We start from the raw sequence: 23,318 nt of genomic DNA, 5'->3' as shown, positions 1-23,318 counted from the left end.
TTGAATGCATTTTTTTATACATACATTACGTTACGTTGATTAGACGTTAACTACCTATTGTTTTTTCGTTTTTTTTTCTTAATGAGATATTACTGCCTATTATTTATGTCTGTTCTTGCACAGTTTTACGCTTATACAATATTATGGTATGCATCCTCATAAATATTATCAATATTTGTTTCGTTATCTTTACCGGTAGAACTAGCACATCAAGAAATACACACGTCCGACTTGATATCCGAGTGTTCAACGCGATTATTCGTGCCCATTAGATAGTGATGATTCCCCTCGTCTTACGAAAATAGTAAATTATATCTGATTCTCTCTGTTGGCAAGCGGCCGCATTTCAGTACAATATATTATTTCCTATATTATTTTCTATGGTGCATAATAAACGGTTGAAAGTTATTTCCCAACTGATGCCGTTTTCATATTGCATTACTATTGAATAAATAATTATATAGGTACCTAATAGATTACCCGAAGGTGGTTCGATATAATTCAATCTCAAAATCATATTAATGCATATAATTCAATAATTGCTTATAACGTTGAGTACTCATTTACTATTCTGTATCAATTATCCTGAAAAGTATATTTACTTGTATGTGAAGGCGATTTAAGACATTTCCAATATATTTATATATTTTGTTTGTACCCACATTATAGCAAATTGAAAATAATAATATTTTCCATGTATTTTAAGAAAGATTGTTGTAAAATATAACTGATAAATTTTCAAATCGTTGTGTATCATATATTATAAGTTATTTTTCCACAAAAGGTTTTTAAAATATTTAGGGACCAATTATATAAACACAGGAGAAGCTCTATTCTTGCATGTTGGATAACATGTTTTTGTATTTTTTATATTTATAATTATATGTTTTATATTTATATTTTATATTTATAATTATACGTTTCAATATTTTTTTAATTTACTAGATTAAAAATACAATATGATGATAAATATTATAAATTGAAGAATCGAAAATACATAATACTTAAATGTGTTATTTAGTATTATTGTTATTTGTATTAGACCAACATTTTTTTCAACCATATTGCTATAGATTTTATATAAATAATAATAAAATGCATTAGGTATTAAATATTATACTTCATTCGTGGTAATTATAATTGTAGATTTATTTTCGTATCAGTGATTATTTAAATAGACTTATTTATGTTATTTATTATTTTTAAATGTATTATTTAAATTAGTATAGGTTCACGCAATTATTTTTATTAGCGACAATACTTAATTTGATACATATATTACATATCTCAATGCAAATACTTTATTTATCTTAAAATTATAATTGAATTGTAAGTACTTGATAATATTATGTAGGTTTTAATTTATTAATTTATATTATCTTAAATGTGTTACTGCGCGAATAATTGATAAAAGTACTAAATAATAATGTACCTTCAAGTTTATAATCCTTATCCTAAATATAAAATCTATCTATATATTATTTAAAATATTTTTACAATTTTTAACACAGTTTAGGTATCTACTTGGTAGGTATGTACATTTGTTGTTGTGAAATAACTTTCAAAACAGCTCCACTTAACGTTACTATCATGATACAGTTATACAAGTTACATATACTATTAACTTTAATACCTACCATTGACAGTTTTGACAATATATCTATACAATTACTATTCTTTATTTTTAGGACTTCAATTATTAGGCAGATACGTTAGATTATGATAATGTAAACGGGAAATTCTATGGTTTTAAATTTATTTAGGTTTGCGTATTTCATTCTAGCTATTTCTGTACATATATATTATATTATTATAATGGTATCAGTTTATCACTTATCACTTGAAAATACCATTTGAAAATCAATAATCTATAATTATACTGCAAATTGCTACTGAAGTGTTGTACTGTTGTTTATTTTCTACATAATAAATTAATAACCAATAACAGTTTATATGTTGTATGCATTCTCTAAATTTACGTAGGTTTTGTAAAAGCATACGTTTTTAAAATAATATTTGTTTTAAGTTTAAACGGCTTTATTAAAACTTAGAAAAAACGTACTTTTTGATTGCAGTATTTCTTTTAACCAATATATTAATTCATTTTCTCAGAAAATTATAAGTTGGTAATAAACGAAATAGAGCTATATAAGCATTTTGTATTATACATAGTTGCTTGATATACGACATGAAATATTGGCGGTATTGTAATGTTATTTATCAAGTATATGTTACAATAGCATACTTAGGGTATATATTTTGTAATTTTGAATATCAAGGTTCATTCTAATTGAATATTCTAGTAAATTTATCTAACAAACAATAATAATATCATAACATACTTTTAAAATTAATTAGTGGTCACTTTATAATAATTGTTACCGTATCTGAAGTAAAAAAAAAATAACCGTACTCGCATTACTTGCATATCATTAAAATATTACATAATTAGTATTTTATTAAAATAATAAAATGTAAAACATGTAACCTTCAATAGGTACCTAGTGAAATAAGGAATGTAATTTGAACAATATACTATTTAATCTATTCAGTTCCCAAGGCTATATTTATAACTCATAGAATTTGGGGGAATACAACAACAACGACATAGTTTTATAATACCGAACCGTTATAATACATTCAAAAGAATAAAATCTTTAATATGCATATTATCTATATAATTTAGGAGCAATTAGAAAGTTATTAAAAAAATTGACTAAAAAGAATTGGAAATTAAAAACCATAAAATCGTATTAGAAAGAAAAAAACGGCGATCTAAACCACGATACAAAAAATTTTTAGAATTGAAAAATTCTTGTCACATACTGCAGCTCAGCATTAAAGGCGAAAGTATACTTATTAGGTTATTTATATTAGGCACTGCGAGTATAATTAATTTCGAGTGCATATAAAAAGTTTTATTTTAAAGAAAAAAACATATTATTATATTAATATTTATTATTTTACATTAATACGCTTGCCAGTTGCCACGATATACTAAGACTGAGCTCTCGTATTGCTTAAATTATATTTCTCCTATTTCACTTTCGTTGATTAATTTTGATAAATCGTATTTACCCAGTACCCATATATTTTCGTGGAATACTTAAAGTATATTATCAATTAAAAATTAAAATATACCTACATTTCACTAAATTGTAGTACAGCCGTAATTTAATATGACTATGTGTTTTTCGATTGCTTTGTTACTAAATAAATTTAATTTATAGGTAGTTAATTTACATTTAATATTTTTAAATCTGTCTATGTATGATCACCTGTTATCAAGAACATAAATAACCGTATTTAATCTTTTAATTATTATATTGACCCGGGCTTTGCATAAGATTAGGCTTCTAGAGCTATAATAATAACTAATATCATTTGTACTTAACTGGGTTAAAATAAAATTATATTCTGATGTCAGATAATATCTTATAAATAGGTATATTTAATTAGTTAGATTTCTTGAACTTAATTAAATAACAATAATAATACGAAAAAAATTAATCCTAAAGCTAAATAATTTAAAAAGTCCACCTTGTGGATATCATGTAACATTTTTTTCAACCATAAAATGTAATATATTAGATCTATTGTTACACATCTGATATCTATTATTGTATAATAATCGTTTGTCTTCAAGTCTGTCTTAATAAATAGTATTAACGAGACATCTATTATTTCATAAAGTAGTTTGTTTTGATAAACTTCGATTGTGGCTAAATTATAAATTGTTTAATGATATATAGTTTTAGATTATAGACTTTACTATTGACAATTTATATCTTGTAGAAATATAATTAGTAATAAGCTTCACGTTATTTTAAGTAGGTAATTTAATAATTTTTACGATAATAACATTAGTGACATATGTTATCACTAAAATAATTATGTTACCTACATTAGGTACTTATTTCATAATAATTTAGTACAAGTTACTCTTCATGAATGTTACACAAGTATCGACCACTTGAAACCTATGTAAGGAAAAAATTGAATGTTTGTGAATTCCAAGTATTTCCAACATGGATGTTGTATATTTTTTATTTTTTATTTTACTATATAACATATACATTATATATTTATATAGAGTATAATTATTTAAATAAGTATATATTATTATTGGAATCATTTTTATCCAAATTTATTAATTTTTTTTATTTGTTTATTTTATTTTATTAACATGTAGTGTACAATAAGACAATAACTTGGATTTACTCATAATAAGTCTTGTGAGTTTGAAATTGTTTCAGATGGAGTGTAGCCAGCGTAGGTGGTTGGTAGATAGGGTTTTTGGGAGAAATATTAATTCTTATTATGTACTATATCGTAATATTCATATTTCCATTACTATTTCAAACAACTAAACAAATAATTTACCCTGGTATTATTTTTTATCTTTATGATGTGTGCACTGTGACCGTACGAGAGGAATTCGTTCATGAAGGTACCTGCTAATGGTCAGATTCTGGTTCATTTATATTAATACATCAGTCAGATTAAATAAAATACTTACACGATTTCAATGTAATGGCAACCCTAACATTTTTGTAGGTTTAAGTTTTTTGGATGCAAACGGCTTATAATAGTATATTATATTTTATATAGATAGATAAATAATATACTCATTTTTTTTTTCAATTCGATTAGTATAATATTTTATTAGCATAATATTCCCCATGACGTGAACGTGATATTTAGTTATATAGATGTAAATTCTTTTTATTCGATTTGGAATCATAACACATAAAGCGTATTCAAATAAGTTTCAGAAGTGTATTATGGTAATTTGTTCAACTTTCTTTATATATAAATATGTTTATATATTGTACATAATTTGTGTATATAGACATAATCATCACATCTGTAATCTGCAGATTAATTCAGCCTCTGTATGGATGTGTATATTTAAGCAGAATGAACTTTAAAAAGTGGCGCCGAAATCTACGTGCTAACTTATTTTTGAGGTTGTTTTTTCATTGCAGAGATACATTTTAATTTTTTGGTTTTTGTTTATCATTGTATACAATATTGTAAATGTATTTTTTTCGTTTTAACGTTTTTTCGTATATTATGTTTTTAAATACCGTCATTTTTAAAAATGCCTATATTGTGTATTTATCCAATATTCGTGAAAATTTCGTTTTCGTTTTTTCAATTCCTACAATAACAAGGTTGATATTATACATATTATATTATATTCGATGTGTTTTAAAAACGGCGTTACCTATAATAATATATTATGGCTATTGGCTATGTACTCTGCAGTGGTCACTACACCGCGAAGATACAGTCTGTTTTTTCGTGTAACTTTATCTAGGCACTTAATACATTATACAATTTAACGTTTCCGTGGAAACTAGATGGCATATGAGTTTATATAGCGAGGTCTGAGGATTATTTGAACTTTATTCGAGTTACAAGAGTTAACTGTTGGTCAGGATATTGCGCATCAATATCGTCATCGTAATGTATAATTTAATATAGTTACTTACGGATCATTGGATACTTATAAATTGAGAATCTTTATACTTAGTGGCTTTGTCTATTAAGTTTCATTTAATTGATATTTTCCTCAATTCAATACAAACATCTTAATTTCGAAGATATTCTCAGTCAGTAATAGCGTTGTCATGGTAACTAACAACTAAACAACAGTGAAAAAAGTTGTATGATATAATATGAAATAAATTATAATATGATGTTAAATATATTCTAAAAAATCAATAATTCATGATTTTTATATTTTTATCGTGTCTTTGAAATGCGTGTTTTGTATAGCTAGATGCGAGTGAAAAATGAAGACGCTTATTAAACACAGAATTTAAAAACAAAGCTTTTTTATATTTAAAAATATTTTAGGGTTTAAAAAATACTTAGTTACTTTAGCACACACACATTTCTTGGAGTATTATTGAAATTACAAAAAAAAAATTGTAATTTAATATTATATAATTTGTCCTAATTCTTAAGAAATACAAGAATTATGTATATTATATGTTTTTTAAAAATATATTAGCATCATATTTCTTGACTTTTTCAACATCCGAACTCTAACTACGACAACCCACGAATAAATTTACGTGCATCTATGATTGTAAGAACTAAAGAACTCGATTGTATTTAACATGGAAATGAATTAAAATCTAGAATATTTTCGTGATGTAATAATGTGGTAAATTAATGAATTAGTTAAAATAATAAAAAATAATAATGATAATTCTCCCTATAATTCTAATTACTGTTATCGCTTAAAATAAAGAAATATAAGCTTATTTAGTTACCTTTTTTCTGCAGAAACGTTTTTCTTCGCAAAAAAATGAAATAAAGTTATTTGTTTACATAAAAACGTGTAATCAGCTAAACTTATGTGCACATTGTATATTATAGTGTGAACTACATTGAAGCTATATTATATAACATAAATAAACTACTGATAAACTTTATGTAATTAATTGCTTATTTTGTAACTTCATTTGTAGTTTATTTTTAAAATGTGTTGACGGGCATTTCGGTCCATTTGTCACAAATTGCTTGTAAAAACGTGAATTCGAAAATGGTCCTACTGTGATTGAAAACCAATTTTATTGTCAATTTTTCTTTCCATCCAATTACATAAGTCAGAAATAATTATATATAGTAGCTTTTCGTTTTTTATAAAGAGTTTTTTTCTTACAAACCGGATTGTCCTGGGTGAAAATACTTAACGTATTTGTACTTTTGCTATAGAGAACCGGCATTACTAATCATTATAGCATGATTAGATCATCATCGTGGGTGTATTTTTGTATTATATATATATATATATATACCAGTGTAAATCATTAAAACGTATATGTTGGCATGTTGCTGACTCATAATCGCACAATGATAGATATTATATGTCATATGCCAGCAGTATATATACCGTACAACTATCGTGAGTTGTACTTATATTATTGTAATGGCTGTGTGAAATTATGAGGGCTTATTGAATACGAGGAGGGGGATATTGAACGATGCCTTTTACGAGACTCAAACAAGTGGTTGAGTAAATATCCCTCGCTTTGGTTAAAGAAAAACACCGGCCTAATTCTATATAGGTTACAATATATTCGCCCTAAAAATGAGTTTCCTGTTTTCATAATAGGGCGCCGAATTCGGTCCGCCGCGCTGTCGCAGGGTATATCTTTCCTCACAACAATCGTATTCCATATTGCGTTGTTTTTGAACGGAAATATGTACGTGGTCAGTTTTCGTGTTGTCTGTTCCATAAATATTTTACTTTATGTTATCGGATATTATAGCTTACTACACCTACTCCGTTTACTTTTGAACATTCTCGGACGAGAACCCGCTGAAGTTGTACCTACCTAAAATTCGGTACAGTGTTATAAAATATTATATTATACCCCAGTTAAAAAAAAATAAATGCATAACATAACCTCTTTTTATGTTTTAAAATTTTTTCAGAGTTTTCATCATAATATAAACTTATTATCGATATCGTTATGTAGCATAGTACAATAATACGAGTATATTACAAATTAATTGGCACGCATTTGTTGAATTAATTTTATCATTGCGTTGTTTTTATTTATCATTGGACGAGATTTTCCTTAAAATTACATATAATGGTATATTCAACATAACATCTGCTTTATTGCTTTAATTTGTTTCTAAATATGGATTTGGCAGTTATCAAATTTTAACATTAATATGTTCCAGAATATTTTTTTTATTTTCAGATGGTCTGGAACATATTTTTTTTTTGCAGTCGATGTTATTCAAAATTTTCGTATAACTGTACCTATACATCTTTCTTGAAAAGTTCACATAGATATTTTTATGAGTTGTCAATTTCTAGTTATTTTTTTTAACCTTTGCTACTTAAAATACTGATAGTTTAAACTATAAACTACGTGTGTACCTATCACTTAACTCGATTAAAAATCGTTAGTTAAATAATCTGCAATTTCTAAATTACAAAATGTTAATTATTTCGCGAAAATGGCTTAAATGTGAAATGATCATGAATTCATTACTTACCGCATTTCCCTGGCAAATTTATTGCCTCATTATAATCTAACAATAATTGGTATAAGTAAAGTGATTCTACAGATATAGATACTTGGAATTTGAATTAAAATGTATATTTTGGTTAAATAAACTTTATAAATTTAACTTTTAATTTATAAGCATAGGAATCGGTAACCGAACACTTATTTTAAATTGGTGGGTACAGTGATATTGTTGCACAAAAAACCGGCTTAATTAATTTAATAATATATTATATTATATTATATTTGTACGTAAATAATACAGCTCAAAGTTTTATGTATTAAATGTGTAGTAACATAATTATATTAACATAAGGTTTAGTAATAAATTTGTGTTTGAATTAATTTCGTTGATGCACGTGTTGAACGTCAACTCAGACAATATTATTCAAATATGTTTTTATTCAAGACACATTGTATAGGTTTATAGCACAGTGGCTCGAACACTATTATAATATTCAGGTATTATAAATTTAATTTTGCTTTGTATTTATGTGTTCGCTCGTTATAAGTCTTAACTACAATGACAAAATATAATTTTTGTAGTACTTTACCGCGAATATATATATTTATATATATAGCTATATAAATAGCTTTACGATTTTCACCTGTATATCTCTATATAATATTATATGCGAATCGATTATAATGACAACAGCTTAGGGTGGTAGGTATGAGGTACCTATCTATATAGATATATATACTGATAATGTATACATCACGAAATATTACCATATTATACATAATATTTTAGTATTATAATATGTTATCGTGTCTACATTATAATAATGCAACTGGTGTAATGACCTTTTATCATGGTTCTTTAGCGTATTTAATAAATTCTATGAATGTCTTAACTGTTTTAAGTAAACGTAGATTTCATGCTAATTACGATACAGATTTATTTATACATTTTTAGCGCAACTAGACGTATTAAAATAAGTAAAAGTACCTATAGTACATACGTGCGATAAAAATTAACACTTTTGATTACTTGAATACGTTTAAAAAGAAAAAGTATATAGTTTCCACCGTACCCAACGTTTAAGGTACTAAAAATTCAATAATATTCAATGACCTTCGACTTTTGGGATTTCTAAATTTCTTTCTACAAAAATAATAATAATAACAGCTCAAAATCGTTTTTAAGATAATTAATATTTTGTCATTTATTCTTATTGCCCATTCCCTCTAAGTGTGTCCTATATACACCCTAATACATAAAGTATTTATTTTTTTAATTTATTATACATAATATATTATATATGCTATAATATAATTACCCTTATAACGACTTGCAGATGTAAGATTACAATCGTATCAAATTCACATTGTATTTACTTATTATTATTTTATATTCGTTATTGTCTCCGGAACCAATAAAAAAAAAAAAAATACAAAATTTTATGATAGGTCGCATTCAGTTAAGTACATATATTTGTATAATTTTATTGAAGTAGATATTAGCGCATGTAGACGAAAATTTTTCGTAATATTCATAATAATAATATTAATAAAAAAAAAAATAATAATTATAATATAGTTATAGTAATAGTAAAAGAAATAGTAATAATAACAGCATAATTTCAATCCCACGTGGTAAAGGTACACTTTATACTCGTTTGTCATCGTATGGGTATCGTATGAAGAATAATTCTATATGAACTGTAATTTAATATTTTAAAAGGTTTATTCATATATATAGGTACATATTATATTAAGTATTATTTTGGTTCTACTGTAATTAAGAGTTAATAACTCTCTGGATGAAACTCGTATACGCAGGTACATAATCAATGTTGGTATACTGCAGAAAAAAGTCCGCTCAAAGGGTTAAAACAGTATTTTTAATTAAAAACTAGGCAAAGGAATCTCAAAACGTAAAGAAATAAGGTCCCGAAAGATTTTAATACTTAAGCCACGTGATGCAAACGACCGGAAAATATGTATTTATATGTTGTTTTTATCCGATTAATTATATATGTTTACACTGTACATATATACTTAAGTACCTTCAGAGTGGGTCAGGTGGTCTTCTTAAATAATGTTTATATATATATTATACATGTTTTGATCGCCGACAATAATATAACCCAACTGGTCGCGTGTCATTATTATATTATATTTTAATAGTCGGATTAGATATTATGATGTAGGTACATACCTAGTAATAAGATGCGTTACTTGGCGTCTTGTAACGTACTACAGTATGCAATAATATTATTACAATATTTTGAGACAAATGATGTACTTATGTAATATTGAATATCGATGTGTGGTGATGTTGTTTGCAGTGCGTTGTACCATCGTCAAATTTGGCTAGGGCAAAGTGTAGACGAATTGCGCAAAGACGTCAGGGCACGGACAACCTTTGGCGTGGGTAGGTCCCGTCGATAATATTTATGGGAATGCGCACTGGACACAGCCGAGTTACATGGACGAACATTCGGGCAGCGTCAAAGGCACAAGTGGTGGCGGCACAGACGACGCCACCACTAACGGCGACAAGACCAAAAGTATACCGCCACCGCCGCCTTTACACCATTTCCAACAGCAACAGCACCATCAACAACAACATCATATGCAGCAACAACAGCTAAACATGCATCAGCAACAGCTGCAGCATCAACAACGGCACCCGCAACAGCCGCAACAACTCCATCATCAACATCAGCAGCAGCAGCAGCAGCAACAATTACAGCACCAGCAACAACTACAACATCAGCAACAACTACAGCAACAGCAGTATAATCAACAGCAACAGCAAAGACATAATCAGTTACGCCACCATCAAATGCAGCAGCAGCAACAACAACAACAACAGTATAAACACCAACAGCAAAAATATCAACAATATCGGAACAACCATCATCAGCATCCGGCCGTAATAGCTAACAGTGCCTCGTCTGTAAACCCTGCTGCCGCCGTGGCCATCACTTCCGCGGCTACCGCAACCGCTGTCAACTCAGCGCCGTTTCAGTCACAGCTTCAGCAGCCCTTGTCCAACAACGCGGTGCACGCCACCATGGCCGCGCCTTACGCCGAGGCCGCCGCCGAACGGTCTGACTCGGGTCTCAGTTCGTCGCGCACCATCAACTCTGGTGACGAACGGTCTGGGTCCCATTCGAGCGCGTTCAGCGGCTCCGACGACCACGCGGCCGTCGCATCGCCGACCAACGAACCACATCAGACGCCAACGTTCAACAATATACCCGTCTGGAGGGACCCTCACATGTTGCAGGTATGTGTGTGTGTTTGTGTGTTTGTGTTTGCGTGTTTGAGTGCGCTTGTGTGATGGTGTGCTTGCGTGATGGCGTGCGCTTATATGTGATTTTGTGTTGCATGACCTTTACTGCAATGTCAGGGATGTGATTTGTATTTTCATTCAAATGCACCGAAAAATGTATTCAAACCATTAGAATGTGTCACGCGCGCTTACAAAAACCGGGGACGACAATCGGAGGGAAACAATTTATTTCTATGCCTAATTGCTGTATTTTTTTCAAAACTAAAAAAACGCTTATGAAAAATCATTTTTTTTTTTTTAATTAAGTACACAATTGCAGATGATGATGTTAAGTAGTAGTACTATACGCAAAAAAATACGTCATAGTACCTTATAGTCATTATGTTTTGAATCAGGAATTCATAATTATAATGGTCTTCAAATCGTTTCGATATTTGCATCAAAATCATATAAAATATATATCGGAGGATGATGATAATAATAATATAAATAAAAAATTCCATTTAAATATTTTAATACATTTATGCGAAACCGACAAAACGACTTAATGACTTGTAAACGATTACTTACGGTTTGAAATGTTAAATTGTTAGCACCATAATATAGGTATAGGTCAAATCACTTAAAACGCGTTTTGATTACTTCGATACGGTTAAATCATGAACCATACAATCGTCAATTGCCTTTGAATACATTTATATGAATTCAAGATATTATAATATACACCTTATTTACTTATCTGCAAATGCTGTTGATATTTCTCTTTTGCCATTTGAACTTGGGTATCAACAATCAAATTTGTGTACTGACATTCACACACGTTAATTCTGTAATTCCTTAATATTACTGTTTACCGCACACTAAATATATTATGTAAATAAATGGTATACTTAGTAAATTGTCGAAAAGTTTTAAAAATTGTATACGGTACCTACTAAATCAGTTAAAAAGTTTTCGCACATAATTTAATCCATATTTATTAGCGAAATTAATTACACCATCTTCATAGAAACATGCTGTATATATTCACATATAGATAGTATTATCGTGCGTCTACAGTTATTAATATACTATTATATCCGCAGTAAACTGCGAACCAAATTTCGCCGACCGTAAAAGAATTGCCGAAGGGTGACGTAACAACATCATCCGGAGGGGGTGATGCGTTCCTGAAGTAGGCAATAAATAATTTGATTGAACGTTTCAGCTTATCGTGAACATCGTACATGGCAGGAATTCTCGCAGGAATTATACTTGTGAATTTGACACACTCCGCTACGTGCACAATCGATTTTCAATTATTCATTTGGTTTTTTTTTTTCATAAATAAGTAAGCTAGGTACTTAATAATATTTAATTAACGGATTTCGAAGTAAAATTAAAAGTGATACGACATACTCGTATTTAATAAATATTATGTGCTCCACTTAAGCGGTATTTTATATTTTTTTCGAAATATATAACACGCGTAACGTTTGATGATGATAAAACATTTTCTAAACAACAAGCCAATTAAATTAAATTTTACATAATTTTCTTGTAGTTTGTAGATATAATAATAAATTATTATTTTAGTCGACAGAAAACTTTGACGTCACTGCGGTCGTTTCTCAGTTCGTTATTTTTCTATACAGGCGACTTTTGTCTCGCACATGTTAATATCTAATCATATTCGATATATTTTTATACGAATTATTAATTATTACTAACGCTCAGTAATCTCAAAACGAAGAAACACATTCATTTTTTTTTTTTGCTTCACAAAACACTTTGTATGGTTGACCTATAGTAGGCTACTATTAGTAGCTGATTGTGTTTATCTAGCTACGTAATAGAATATATATTTTTTTATTATTACTATCGATTTATAATTGGCATAATATAAGTTTTTTCGCTACACAACATTGTATGTACCTATAATTACACAATGGTTTTATATTAGACGTTTTCTTATTAAATAATATTAATAACGGTAGGTACTTGTTTGTTTGTTATCGCACTACCAGGCGACCGTCAGTCTTGCTCAGTAATTTTTTACGTAGATATCGTAACAAAACTTTCAAACAAAAGTAAATAATAATTAATCATTCCTTACGGACTTACGATTCATAATAGTTGCAGAGATAATAATTGATATATTATATGGCTGAGCGTGAATAATAAACTTAAAAAAATGTAGACAATTTTCCAAAGTGATCCTTATTTAATTTCTTGACTACTGTAATTATTATTTGTTTAGTGATAATATAATGTGTACAATGCTTTTGTTATAAAAACTTAAAATGCAATTACACTATTTTAAATATTACAGTGAATAACTCATAATTAAAATTAAATGTTAACAATGATTTAAAATCACGTTTAGAAGACAGTCAACACAAACATTTCGACTAAAGAGACTGCGACACGCCTTCAATTCGATAATAATATATAATAAAATATATAAATCACAAATAAAATACATTTATAACATTTCAACTTTGAGTATTTTCTCATTTTCTATTAATACAAAGTGTACTAGATTTTCATATAATAATATTCCAATAAACCAAGATATTATGCTGAGAAATATTGATCTTAAATAATATTGAGAAATTTAAATTAAAGACTACCGTCGAACGGTATACCCTGATAGTACCTATACATTTGTGTTTCGTGGTGGTGAAGCTATAACAATATCAATAGGTACAGAATACCTCGAAACTCTAAGAAAACCTCTCTATATAATATTATGTTGTATAAACGTTCAAATAATTATATAATGTCATGTACGACGTTTGATAATTTGCTTTGCATGCTATACCATATTTCATATTTGCACTTATACATTATAAGTAAATACTAAATATCTACCTCATATAAGATATCGATAGTTCATTAGTCATAACTCATAAGGCTTTTTCCCGTATATAATCCCTTTTTTATCACGTAAATGACCTCTATACGTGTGTTTACTGTACACATATATATATATATATATATATATATATTTATGTATGTGTTTTATTCCGTAAGCAATAGATTTAAGATTTTTAGCAGGTTTAATGATTTATTTCTTATTTTCATACTTTTCGACCAAATATCATTCGATTATGGTAAAAGCGCGCTTACAACACTTAACGTGTTTTAAAAAAACTTTTGGAATGCAATTTTATGAATTTTATATTTTAACAATAACAACAAAATTAATATTGTGTAAAATATTGAAATATCTGATTTATTTATGTTTGTCTCATTTTACGAGAAAATTCAATCAGATCTTGTTTGTTGTCTGTAATTTCCTATTTAAAATAACATCATTACGTTAATGACATAAACTCTAGAATATCACTACAACTAAATTAACATAATATAGAAAAATATAATCGCATCATATTAATGATAGTTTTAAAATATTATTTTAACACTTGATAAATAATTACTTAAAGACATGTTTACATGCATACATAAGCATTTAACAACTAATTGACATTGAATTATTTGTAAGAAATAAATTGATTTTGTACTTTTATATTTTATATTTTTTGGTTTTAAAAACTTATCATATTTTTGGTCATTTTGTACGAAAAAAAATAATATTGTTTCTTTTATATAATGAAACACAATGATTTTTTTTAATTTGTAGGTCATCATAAATATATAATGAACAGCAGCTTAAAGTATTATTTTAACTACTTACAAACGATAATATTATATATATATATATATATGTGTGTGTGTGTGTGTGTGTGTGTGTGTTATAATATTTATAGTTCCGTTCCGTTTATCAAAGTCTTAAGTCCATTATTTAATTAACATTTATAACTACTATTATAAAACAAAACAACAATAAATAAATATAGCCATATATAATTACTAATGTATACCATAAAATACACTCTTAAAATTATTATAACTACCTATATATTATATATATTATATATATTAATTATACATCAATATCATGACTTTCATTTTTAAATTTTCTTATTTTATTTATTTGGTAAATGATATTGTTACTAGTTATTATTTAATTTGCCTTGGTGGTCTTAATCAATCAATATGTAAATTTAATTTTGATATCAATATTTTTTAATGATAAATCTATTATGTTAGTTCTAGAAATGTATACTCATTTAACTACAAAGTTCAAAGTAAAATATAAAGAACAATATTATTTTTTTATAAAGTAATCTATTTGATATTTAAAATATTTTCTGTTTTCAGAAACAATAATAATCATCATATTTACAATTTATTAAGGTTTATTTTTAAATTATTAAGATTTTACCATTTCTTACTGTTTGGAGTCAAGTTAGTTCATTGAATTTGGATTGTGCTGCAATGGGTTTTTGTTACATAATAATATTATGGATGTAAACCTTCTTTTTAAACTATTAGTTTTTTTAACTATCTTCGACTATAAGTTCTGTATATAACATAGTTGTACATCAATAAAATATTTTATCGTGAAAGGTATATAATTTAATATATTTAATGAATTTAAATATAAAAAGAAAATTAAAATTAAAAATAGAATTAAATTCATTAGATACTTACAAAAGTATACATTTAATATAATTTCTGTGTTAATAACGATTATGAGTAATATATATTAATTTTTTTCTTTATTTCAAATATACAATCTATACCTATACCTAAGAGGCACAATGAGTATATATGAGTAATATATAAAAATTAATTATAAATAAATTTGATGAGATTATAGGTACGCTTTATAATACACAACTCAAGTAAATGATTTTAAAAATATAAGTCTATGTGGGCATCCTCGTAGTTCATAAGATACTTAAAATTTAGTTTCATTGTTGAAATTTAATATTTTGGTATCTTTATAGAAAAAATGTAAAATTTAAAAATAAATACAGTTTTGTCAAAGATTTTCCCAAAATGAATAAAATTAATATTTCATCGCCTCGTTAAAGATAATTAATGGTTTTTTGCTTAAAACGATGCAAATTATTACTCAATCCTTAAAGTTTTTATTAACTTCATTTCATTTTTACTATCAAAAATGGGAACATGCTATATTATGTTTTTGCTTATTTGTTATTGATTTAAAAAATATGATTATAAAGATATAAATAAGATCACCTTTATTTGTATAGTAATAAATAATAATAATTTAATCTTCTGGTTTTATTAAAACTGAAATGTCTCAATTTTTCATTTTTATTTCGTAGCTCTAATCCGGAGTAAAGTTAGTGCTATAACTTATATGTAACATATAATATGTGTAAATATAAATAAAATGGCGTTTAATGGAATTTAGACGAAACATAATTTAATTTAATGATTTTTTTTTCTACGTTAAATAATTTGATTGCGCTATGAGTCTTGTTATAAAATCAACTGTTTTCTTAAACTTTTCAATAATTTCCATTTAAATAATATAAATACTGCTAAACAAATTTAAATAAACATTAATTTAACAAGCTCAACCCTTACAAATCTTCGGACGTTCGACAAATTATTGGTAATTCATTTAAGCAGATTATTTTATGTTATTATTATATTGTATGTAATACATAATAATAATATGTGATTATGATATTAGTATATATTTTATGACCTTTTTTTTTTTTTTATTATACACTTTAGTATTTGTATAAGCCCAAGTCCCTACAATTTTATTGATTTACAATATTTGTCTGGCATTATATTATATTCTGTTATGAACGGAAAAATAAAATAAATAAATAATACTACATATAATATATAATTAATATAATCATTATTATCTCCGAACATTATTTACTAAATTTTTAGGAACTAAACCATTGATCCTCGAGCGTTTTACATTTTGTATGTACATTGTACATACTATATTTATAAAAGCAGTTATTCCTTTAAGACTTTAAGAGCGTTGACCGAGAATATTAACTTTTTATTTTATTATCATATTAATATTAAAACCAATTCTGCGGGAATTGCTTATTTCTCAACATAAGATAAACTGCGGCTTTGAACGGTTGTCGAGAAAAACATGTCACAAACTATCAAAGCTTAAAATAAGTACTATAAATAATAATGCGACATGTCGAATAAAGATAAGACGTATTGACGTAGTATATATAGGTGATGAATTTTACGTGTGCTAAAAGTTCATAATGATAACAATATGTTTGCCAACACTTTCGGGAAGTGTCCTATAATACATATTATTGTGTTATTATTATATGTTCAAAATACAATAATATAATCTGCGCCGAGTGGGTACTGGGTATTGTATATTTATATGGTATATATATATATTTAAATATCGCACTATTATCGATGTTTGTTTTGGTGGGAAAAATAATAATAGCTCCCACACGCCCACACACAGGTAATGACAATGACGATTATAATAAGCAAATATCATAAACTCTCGTCGGGTCGTAAAATATGGAATATCTCGCCGGTGTCGCGACAAGTCGGCGCGGCGTGTGGGGCCCATAATGCAACCCTCTACAATAATAATAATAATTATTATTATAATACTTAATAGCAGTCGGTCACAGGGGAAAGGTGTTATCGCACGTCATGTAAATATTGTATTATTATAAAACGTCATAATAATAATTACATCAATATTACATTTCAGCGTATAGGTGTTATTTACATAGACTGCCGCAATGCACGATCATCATAATATTATATTATGCGTTATGTGCGATGTAAAATATATGATGTATTATATTGTGGATGTTACGATGGATAGCGCTTAGAAAATTGAACGAGACCTACGGTATCCGAAAGTTTTATTATTCCCCCTCCCCTCCCCTGTGTGTGATATATATCGGTAAGTTATTTATATAGGATATAATTATTTTCCGCGTACGATAACAAAACTTGTATCCTTTAATTCTGTCCCAACCCGTCTGCGGTGTCTAAAACATATGACCGATTGGATCCACATCATTACCAAACCCAATGATAACCAATTGCCCTTGGGTATAGTTTAATGTAAATTTATTCATGTTTTTTTTTTCAAATAACATAATATGGAGCGATGTGTTTGTTTTGTTATATTACTTTTCAAAAAAATACAGGCATTCGTGTAACATTTGATCTACAACGGGATTATGCCAAGGCAATCAGATTGCCGCAATCTACTGAATTTGAATACGCACAATTTATTCATATTTGTTTGTCATTAGTTAATAATGATTTTAAAAATAAATCAAATTGTCAAATTTTAATTCAGTAAAATACGCTATTTTTCGGCATTGATGACCGTAGCAACTAAAATATTAAACTAATATTTTATTGGTAACATTATTATTCGAATTCGATGTAAAACCTGTGTATCATATTATATTACGTGATAACTAAAATAGATAACTAATAATATATTAATTATTAATTAATGAATAATAATTTGAAAGTAGGAATTACAAGGAATATTGCTACACAAATGCCAAAACACTTAAATAACAATTCATATTAAGAATATTATTTGAACTAATTAGATTTTTTTTATCACATTATTAGCACATGCAATTTGTATATTATTTTGTTACAATATTTCAAAGCCTACATATTATTTTTGCATGGTTTATTATGCTATGTTACCTATTGAAGAAACACCTCTAATTATGTAGAGTTGATTTGCGTTTTCAGATATTTGTATGAAATGAATACAATAATTATTCGTCTCACCGCACATGATCATTATAAAATCTCAAAACTTCCATGGTGATCAATTCAATATCCATCAATGACCGAAGATAATTGCACTTTGACTTAGGGCCAGTTGTACCGTCTACGGTTAAACTTCGATTATGCTTAATCAGCTGATAACAGATATTTAACCGTGCAAATTCGGCTGATTAAACTCCGGTTAACTTTAATCAGAGACAGAGGCGGTTTGAGTATAATGTTTTTGTGAACTGCACCAGCAATGTGAGGGGGGGGGGGGTGGTCTTAGTTGAGCATGTGCTCAATGTTTAATTTTAATGTTCAATAAATGAAAAAAAAATAATATAGTACCTAATCGTGGCTGAAACTGTTGAAAGCGTCGAGTTAAGAATATAAGGACAATTATAAACTATAAACATAAAAAAATATTTATTTGTAATTTCTATGATGAAGGGGTGGGGGGGGTGAGTGAGCGTCTATATATTGTCTTGCACCACTAAATATAATACATTCAAACCGCCTCTGATCATAAATGGTACAACTAGCCATTAACGTCTGAAGCTGAACATAGTATTTATGGTAGAATACTATAATAATATAATTATTATTATAGTTTCGCATTTAAATAATCCTCATCAATGCGCAGACAATGACAGTTTAAATTATTTTAAAAATATCATCTCTGAGTGGGTCCTTCCTTCATAACATTCAAAAACTTTTCACAATAGCTTTATTTTGTTTATATTACATTTTTAGAATTTATTATTTATTTACACATAAGCATACCTACGTGTATTATACATGATAATTTATAAATAACTATATAAGCGCGAGCTCTCGTGAGTAAATTCGATAATCATCTTCAAGATGATAGTTTATAACCATGATAGACATTTATGTGTAATAATATTAATTATAGACGTCATATCTGTGTAGACTGTCGTCTTATAACCATACTCAATACTATGTCCTTATTTTGCGGGGTGCACATAATAGGTACTGCTGCCGCATCGATAATTTATTAATTATTACATAACAATAAAAAAATTTACCGTCGTTTACCACCAAAATTCATCGTTGTCATATCGCATTTTCCAGTCACCGAGCGGTCCCATAAGACACGTGGACAGCGTTCAGCACCAGAGTCTTTTCATGTCGAACACGGCGCAAATGCCGCAGATGATGTTGCCCTATCAGCCTTTTCACCCACCGTCTGTGGGTCCATCACCAGCGATACCGACACAAATTCCAGCACCATCCACGATGCAGTCGACCATGGGCGCAACCGGAATGCTGTGGAAGCCGCCTACCCCTACTGTGGGAAATGGCAACAATAATTCTACGGTGGCCAACAGCTATTACCACCATCATCGCACCAACGAACAGCAGAAACTAAATAACAGGTACAATCTAAATAATAACTCTAAATAATAATTGAAGTTATTTTAGAGTTATTTTAAATCGTTGAATTCAAATTTAACATTATTATTACATAGTAACGTATCTATACTCAATTATGATCTACTTGTCCACTCTTTTAAATTATTATAAAACAAAAGAATCATCCATGAAGTCGTAGTTTTTGGTTAAACTATTGGTATTATATTATCTATATGTATATTTTAATAATCATTCTATCGGTGTAGTCGACAGTCGTATTATGGGATAAAAGTTAACCCAAAATGTGCACATAATGCAGATTTTATTTATTTAATAATTATTTATTTATTATTTAGAGGATATTTTTAATACAATTTTTTGTTTTCTGATTTAATATATAACATAAAAAAAAAATTCTAAAAGTTTTAAAGTTTAATGCTGGGAAGTTAAAAAGGTTCTGATTGATTTATAAGTTAGATAAATGTATTATCAACAGTATGCAACAAGGTAGGTATGTTATCGTGAGGAATTTAAAATTGAAATTTATATTTGAGTAACTCAACATTTCAAAAAGTTTTAGATTCTGAGCGGAGCGATGAATGTATTGATTTTACCATGATGTGTGTTTTTATTTTTATTTTTTTGTGTCTGTCATCACGTTTTGGGGCACTAAAAATGCTTCGATTTTTGACTTTAGTACCTCGTTCGATCAGAAAGTGAATCTAGTTGGTACTTTGGGGGGTCAAAAGTAAAAAATTCTTAATACTTTTCTAAATAATCGAGAAAAACAAACTAAAAATTAACGGAAAAACGGGAAATTTTACGCACACTCATTTTTCTACAAAATCGATTTTGGTTTTTGATGTAACTTTAAAACGAATGACCATAGATACATAAAATTTTCACCGAATGTTTATATAAGTATATTCTATCCACCATGAAATTTTCAAAAAAGGTCGACTTAAGTTGAACTATTCATAGGCATTTGAAATTTTCGATCATTATTAGTTTTTTTTAAATTAATATCGATAAAAATTTATTTGTTTGGCAGAAAACCTTGAAAATTTAATTCAAGGCTCTTAACATATTGTTACAATAGCAGTTGAAATATAAAATAAATTCATTGTCACAATTTTTTTTTATAAGTATTCAAAGTTTGAATTTTGACAAAATACGTAAAAATCACGAAAATTCACAAATTATTTTAAGCTAGAAATTCATAAAAAATTTCCTTTTTAAATCTAAGATTTAAAAATTTAATACAAGATTCCTTACAAGTTTTTCAATCTTTATCACAAATAAAAAGTCCACTGGAAATTCATATTAAATTTTTATGAGCATTTGAAATTAAAATTTTTACAACATTGGAATTTCACTTTTAACGATTTCCTTATTTTGGTGTAACTCTAAAACAAATGACCGCAGATACTTGAAATTTTGACTGAATATTTATATAAGAATTTTCTATATTTGATAAAATTTTCAAAATATTTAGATGTTTTGAGCTGTTTACTGACATTTTAATTTTTAAACTTTTTAATTTTTTTTTTCTATAAATATCGATAAAAAATTATTTGTACGGTAGAAAAGCTTGAAAATTTAATAGGCTTCTAACAACTTGTAACAATAGCAGTTAAAAAATATTAAAAATACGTAGGCACGATTTTTTTTTTTATAAGCATTTAAAGTTAAAATTTTGACTAAATACGTAAAAATTATGGCAATGTTCAAATTATCTTCGATAGAAATTCATAAAAGTTTTTCTTTTTAATTCTAAGATTTGAAAATTTAATACAAGGCTCCTAACATATTTTTACAATAGCAATTGAAAAATAAAAGAAATATATAGTCACAATTTTTTTTTATAAGCATTCAAAGTTTGAATTTTGACAAAATACGTAAAAACCGCACAAAAATTCACAAATTATTTAAGCTAGAAATTCATAAAAAATTTTCTTTTTAAATCTCAGATTTAAAATTTAATACAAGATTCCTTACAAGTTTTTCAATCTTTATCACAAGTAAAAAGTCAAATTAAATTTTTACAAAATTGTATTTTCGCTGGATTTCACATTTAGCGATTTTCTTATTTTGGTGATTGTACATAATAGTTAATACATCAATAATTTAATAATAATTACTCTACAAATTCGCTATTTGTAGACTCTTGTCGATGATTACCTCGTTTGAGTAGTTACAAAAACATCCACTAGAGTGCGTACCATAGCTGAGGGAACGTCAATAGTTTCTTAATTTTATAATAATTTATTAACGTAATAACCATAGAAATTTAAATACATGGACTGCGCTTAGAGAGAGAAAGTCAATCCCAACATAATGTAGTGAGAAAAAAAAATCACACCATCATGGAGTAAATAACATAAATAATTGTTCATTCCATGATTTATTGATACAGATTACAACAATAAATTGAAATATGATAATGAAAAATGAGCCTCATGAACAGCTATCCTGTATCCTGCAGGGTTGGCTAAAATTTTATCTAGATAATTATTCAAATAAAAAATTATTCGAATGATTTTTTTACAATTATTTGGATAATTTCCAAACGTTAATATTCGAGTAAAAAATTATTCGAATAATTTAAAAACATAGTTATTCGAATAAAAATTATACTAGTACAAAAATTGTATCATATAATGGTAATAAGATTATAATTTATAAGTCTTCTAGTTAATATTAACATTAATTATTATGCTGTTGTATATTAAACAAAATCAATTTTTTTTAATAATTTACTAATCAAACGTTTTATTGATTTTTATTAAAACAATTTAAATACTGCAGCTTGTTCTGACGTTTTTAATTTTTATTCGAATTATAACGTTTATAAATTATCTGAATAATTTTTTATTCAAATAATAATGTTTAAAAATTATTCGAATACATGTGAAACAATCATTCGAATAATAATTTATTCGAATAAAATGTTATCTAAATAATCATTTAAATAAAATTTCATTCAAATAACGCCCTACTCTGCCAGTATCCATATAACACCACAT

General features: G+C 27.2%; 1 protein-coding gene across 3 annotated transcripts in view; it reads left to right on the top strand.

Moving 5' to 3' along the window:
- LOC107171901 (uncharacterized) overlaps window positions 1-23,318 on the top strand; it is a 75,337-nt gene that overhangs the window by 28,809 nt on the left and 23,210 nt on the right. For 2 of the 3 annotated variants that reach the window (XM_015522263.2, XM_015522193.2), the window contains exons 2-3: window positions 10,337-11,283; window positions 20,011-20,315. In XM_015522263.2, the coding sequence (XP_015377749.2) occupies window positions 10,477-11,283; window positions 20,011-20,315 (1,112 nt within the window). In that variant the 5' untranslated portion in view covers window positions 10,337-10,476. The remainder of the gene's footprint in view (window positions 1-10,336; window positions 11,284-20,010; window positions 20,316-23,318) is intronic. The other variant, XM_015522323.2, reaches the window with a different exon arrangement.

Source organism: Diuraphis noxia, unplaced genomic scaffold (assembly GCF_037042655.1).
Source record: "Diuraphis noxia isolate RWA-SAM2 unplaced genomic scaffold, SU_Dnox_SAM2 contig0001, whole genome shotgun sequence".
Taxonomy (NCBI): Eukaryota; Metazoa; Arthropoda; class Insecta; order Hemiptera; family Aphididae; genus Diuraphis; species Diuraphis noxia.
Note: the sequence above shows the minus strand (reverse complement) of the source record. Positions and strands in the feature narration are given on the sequence as shown.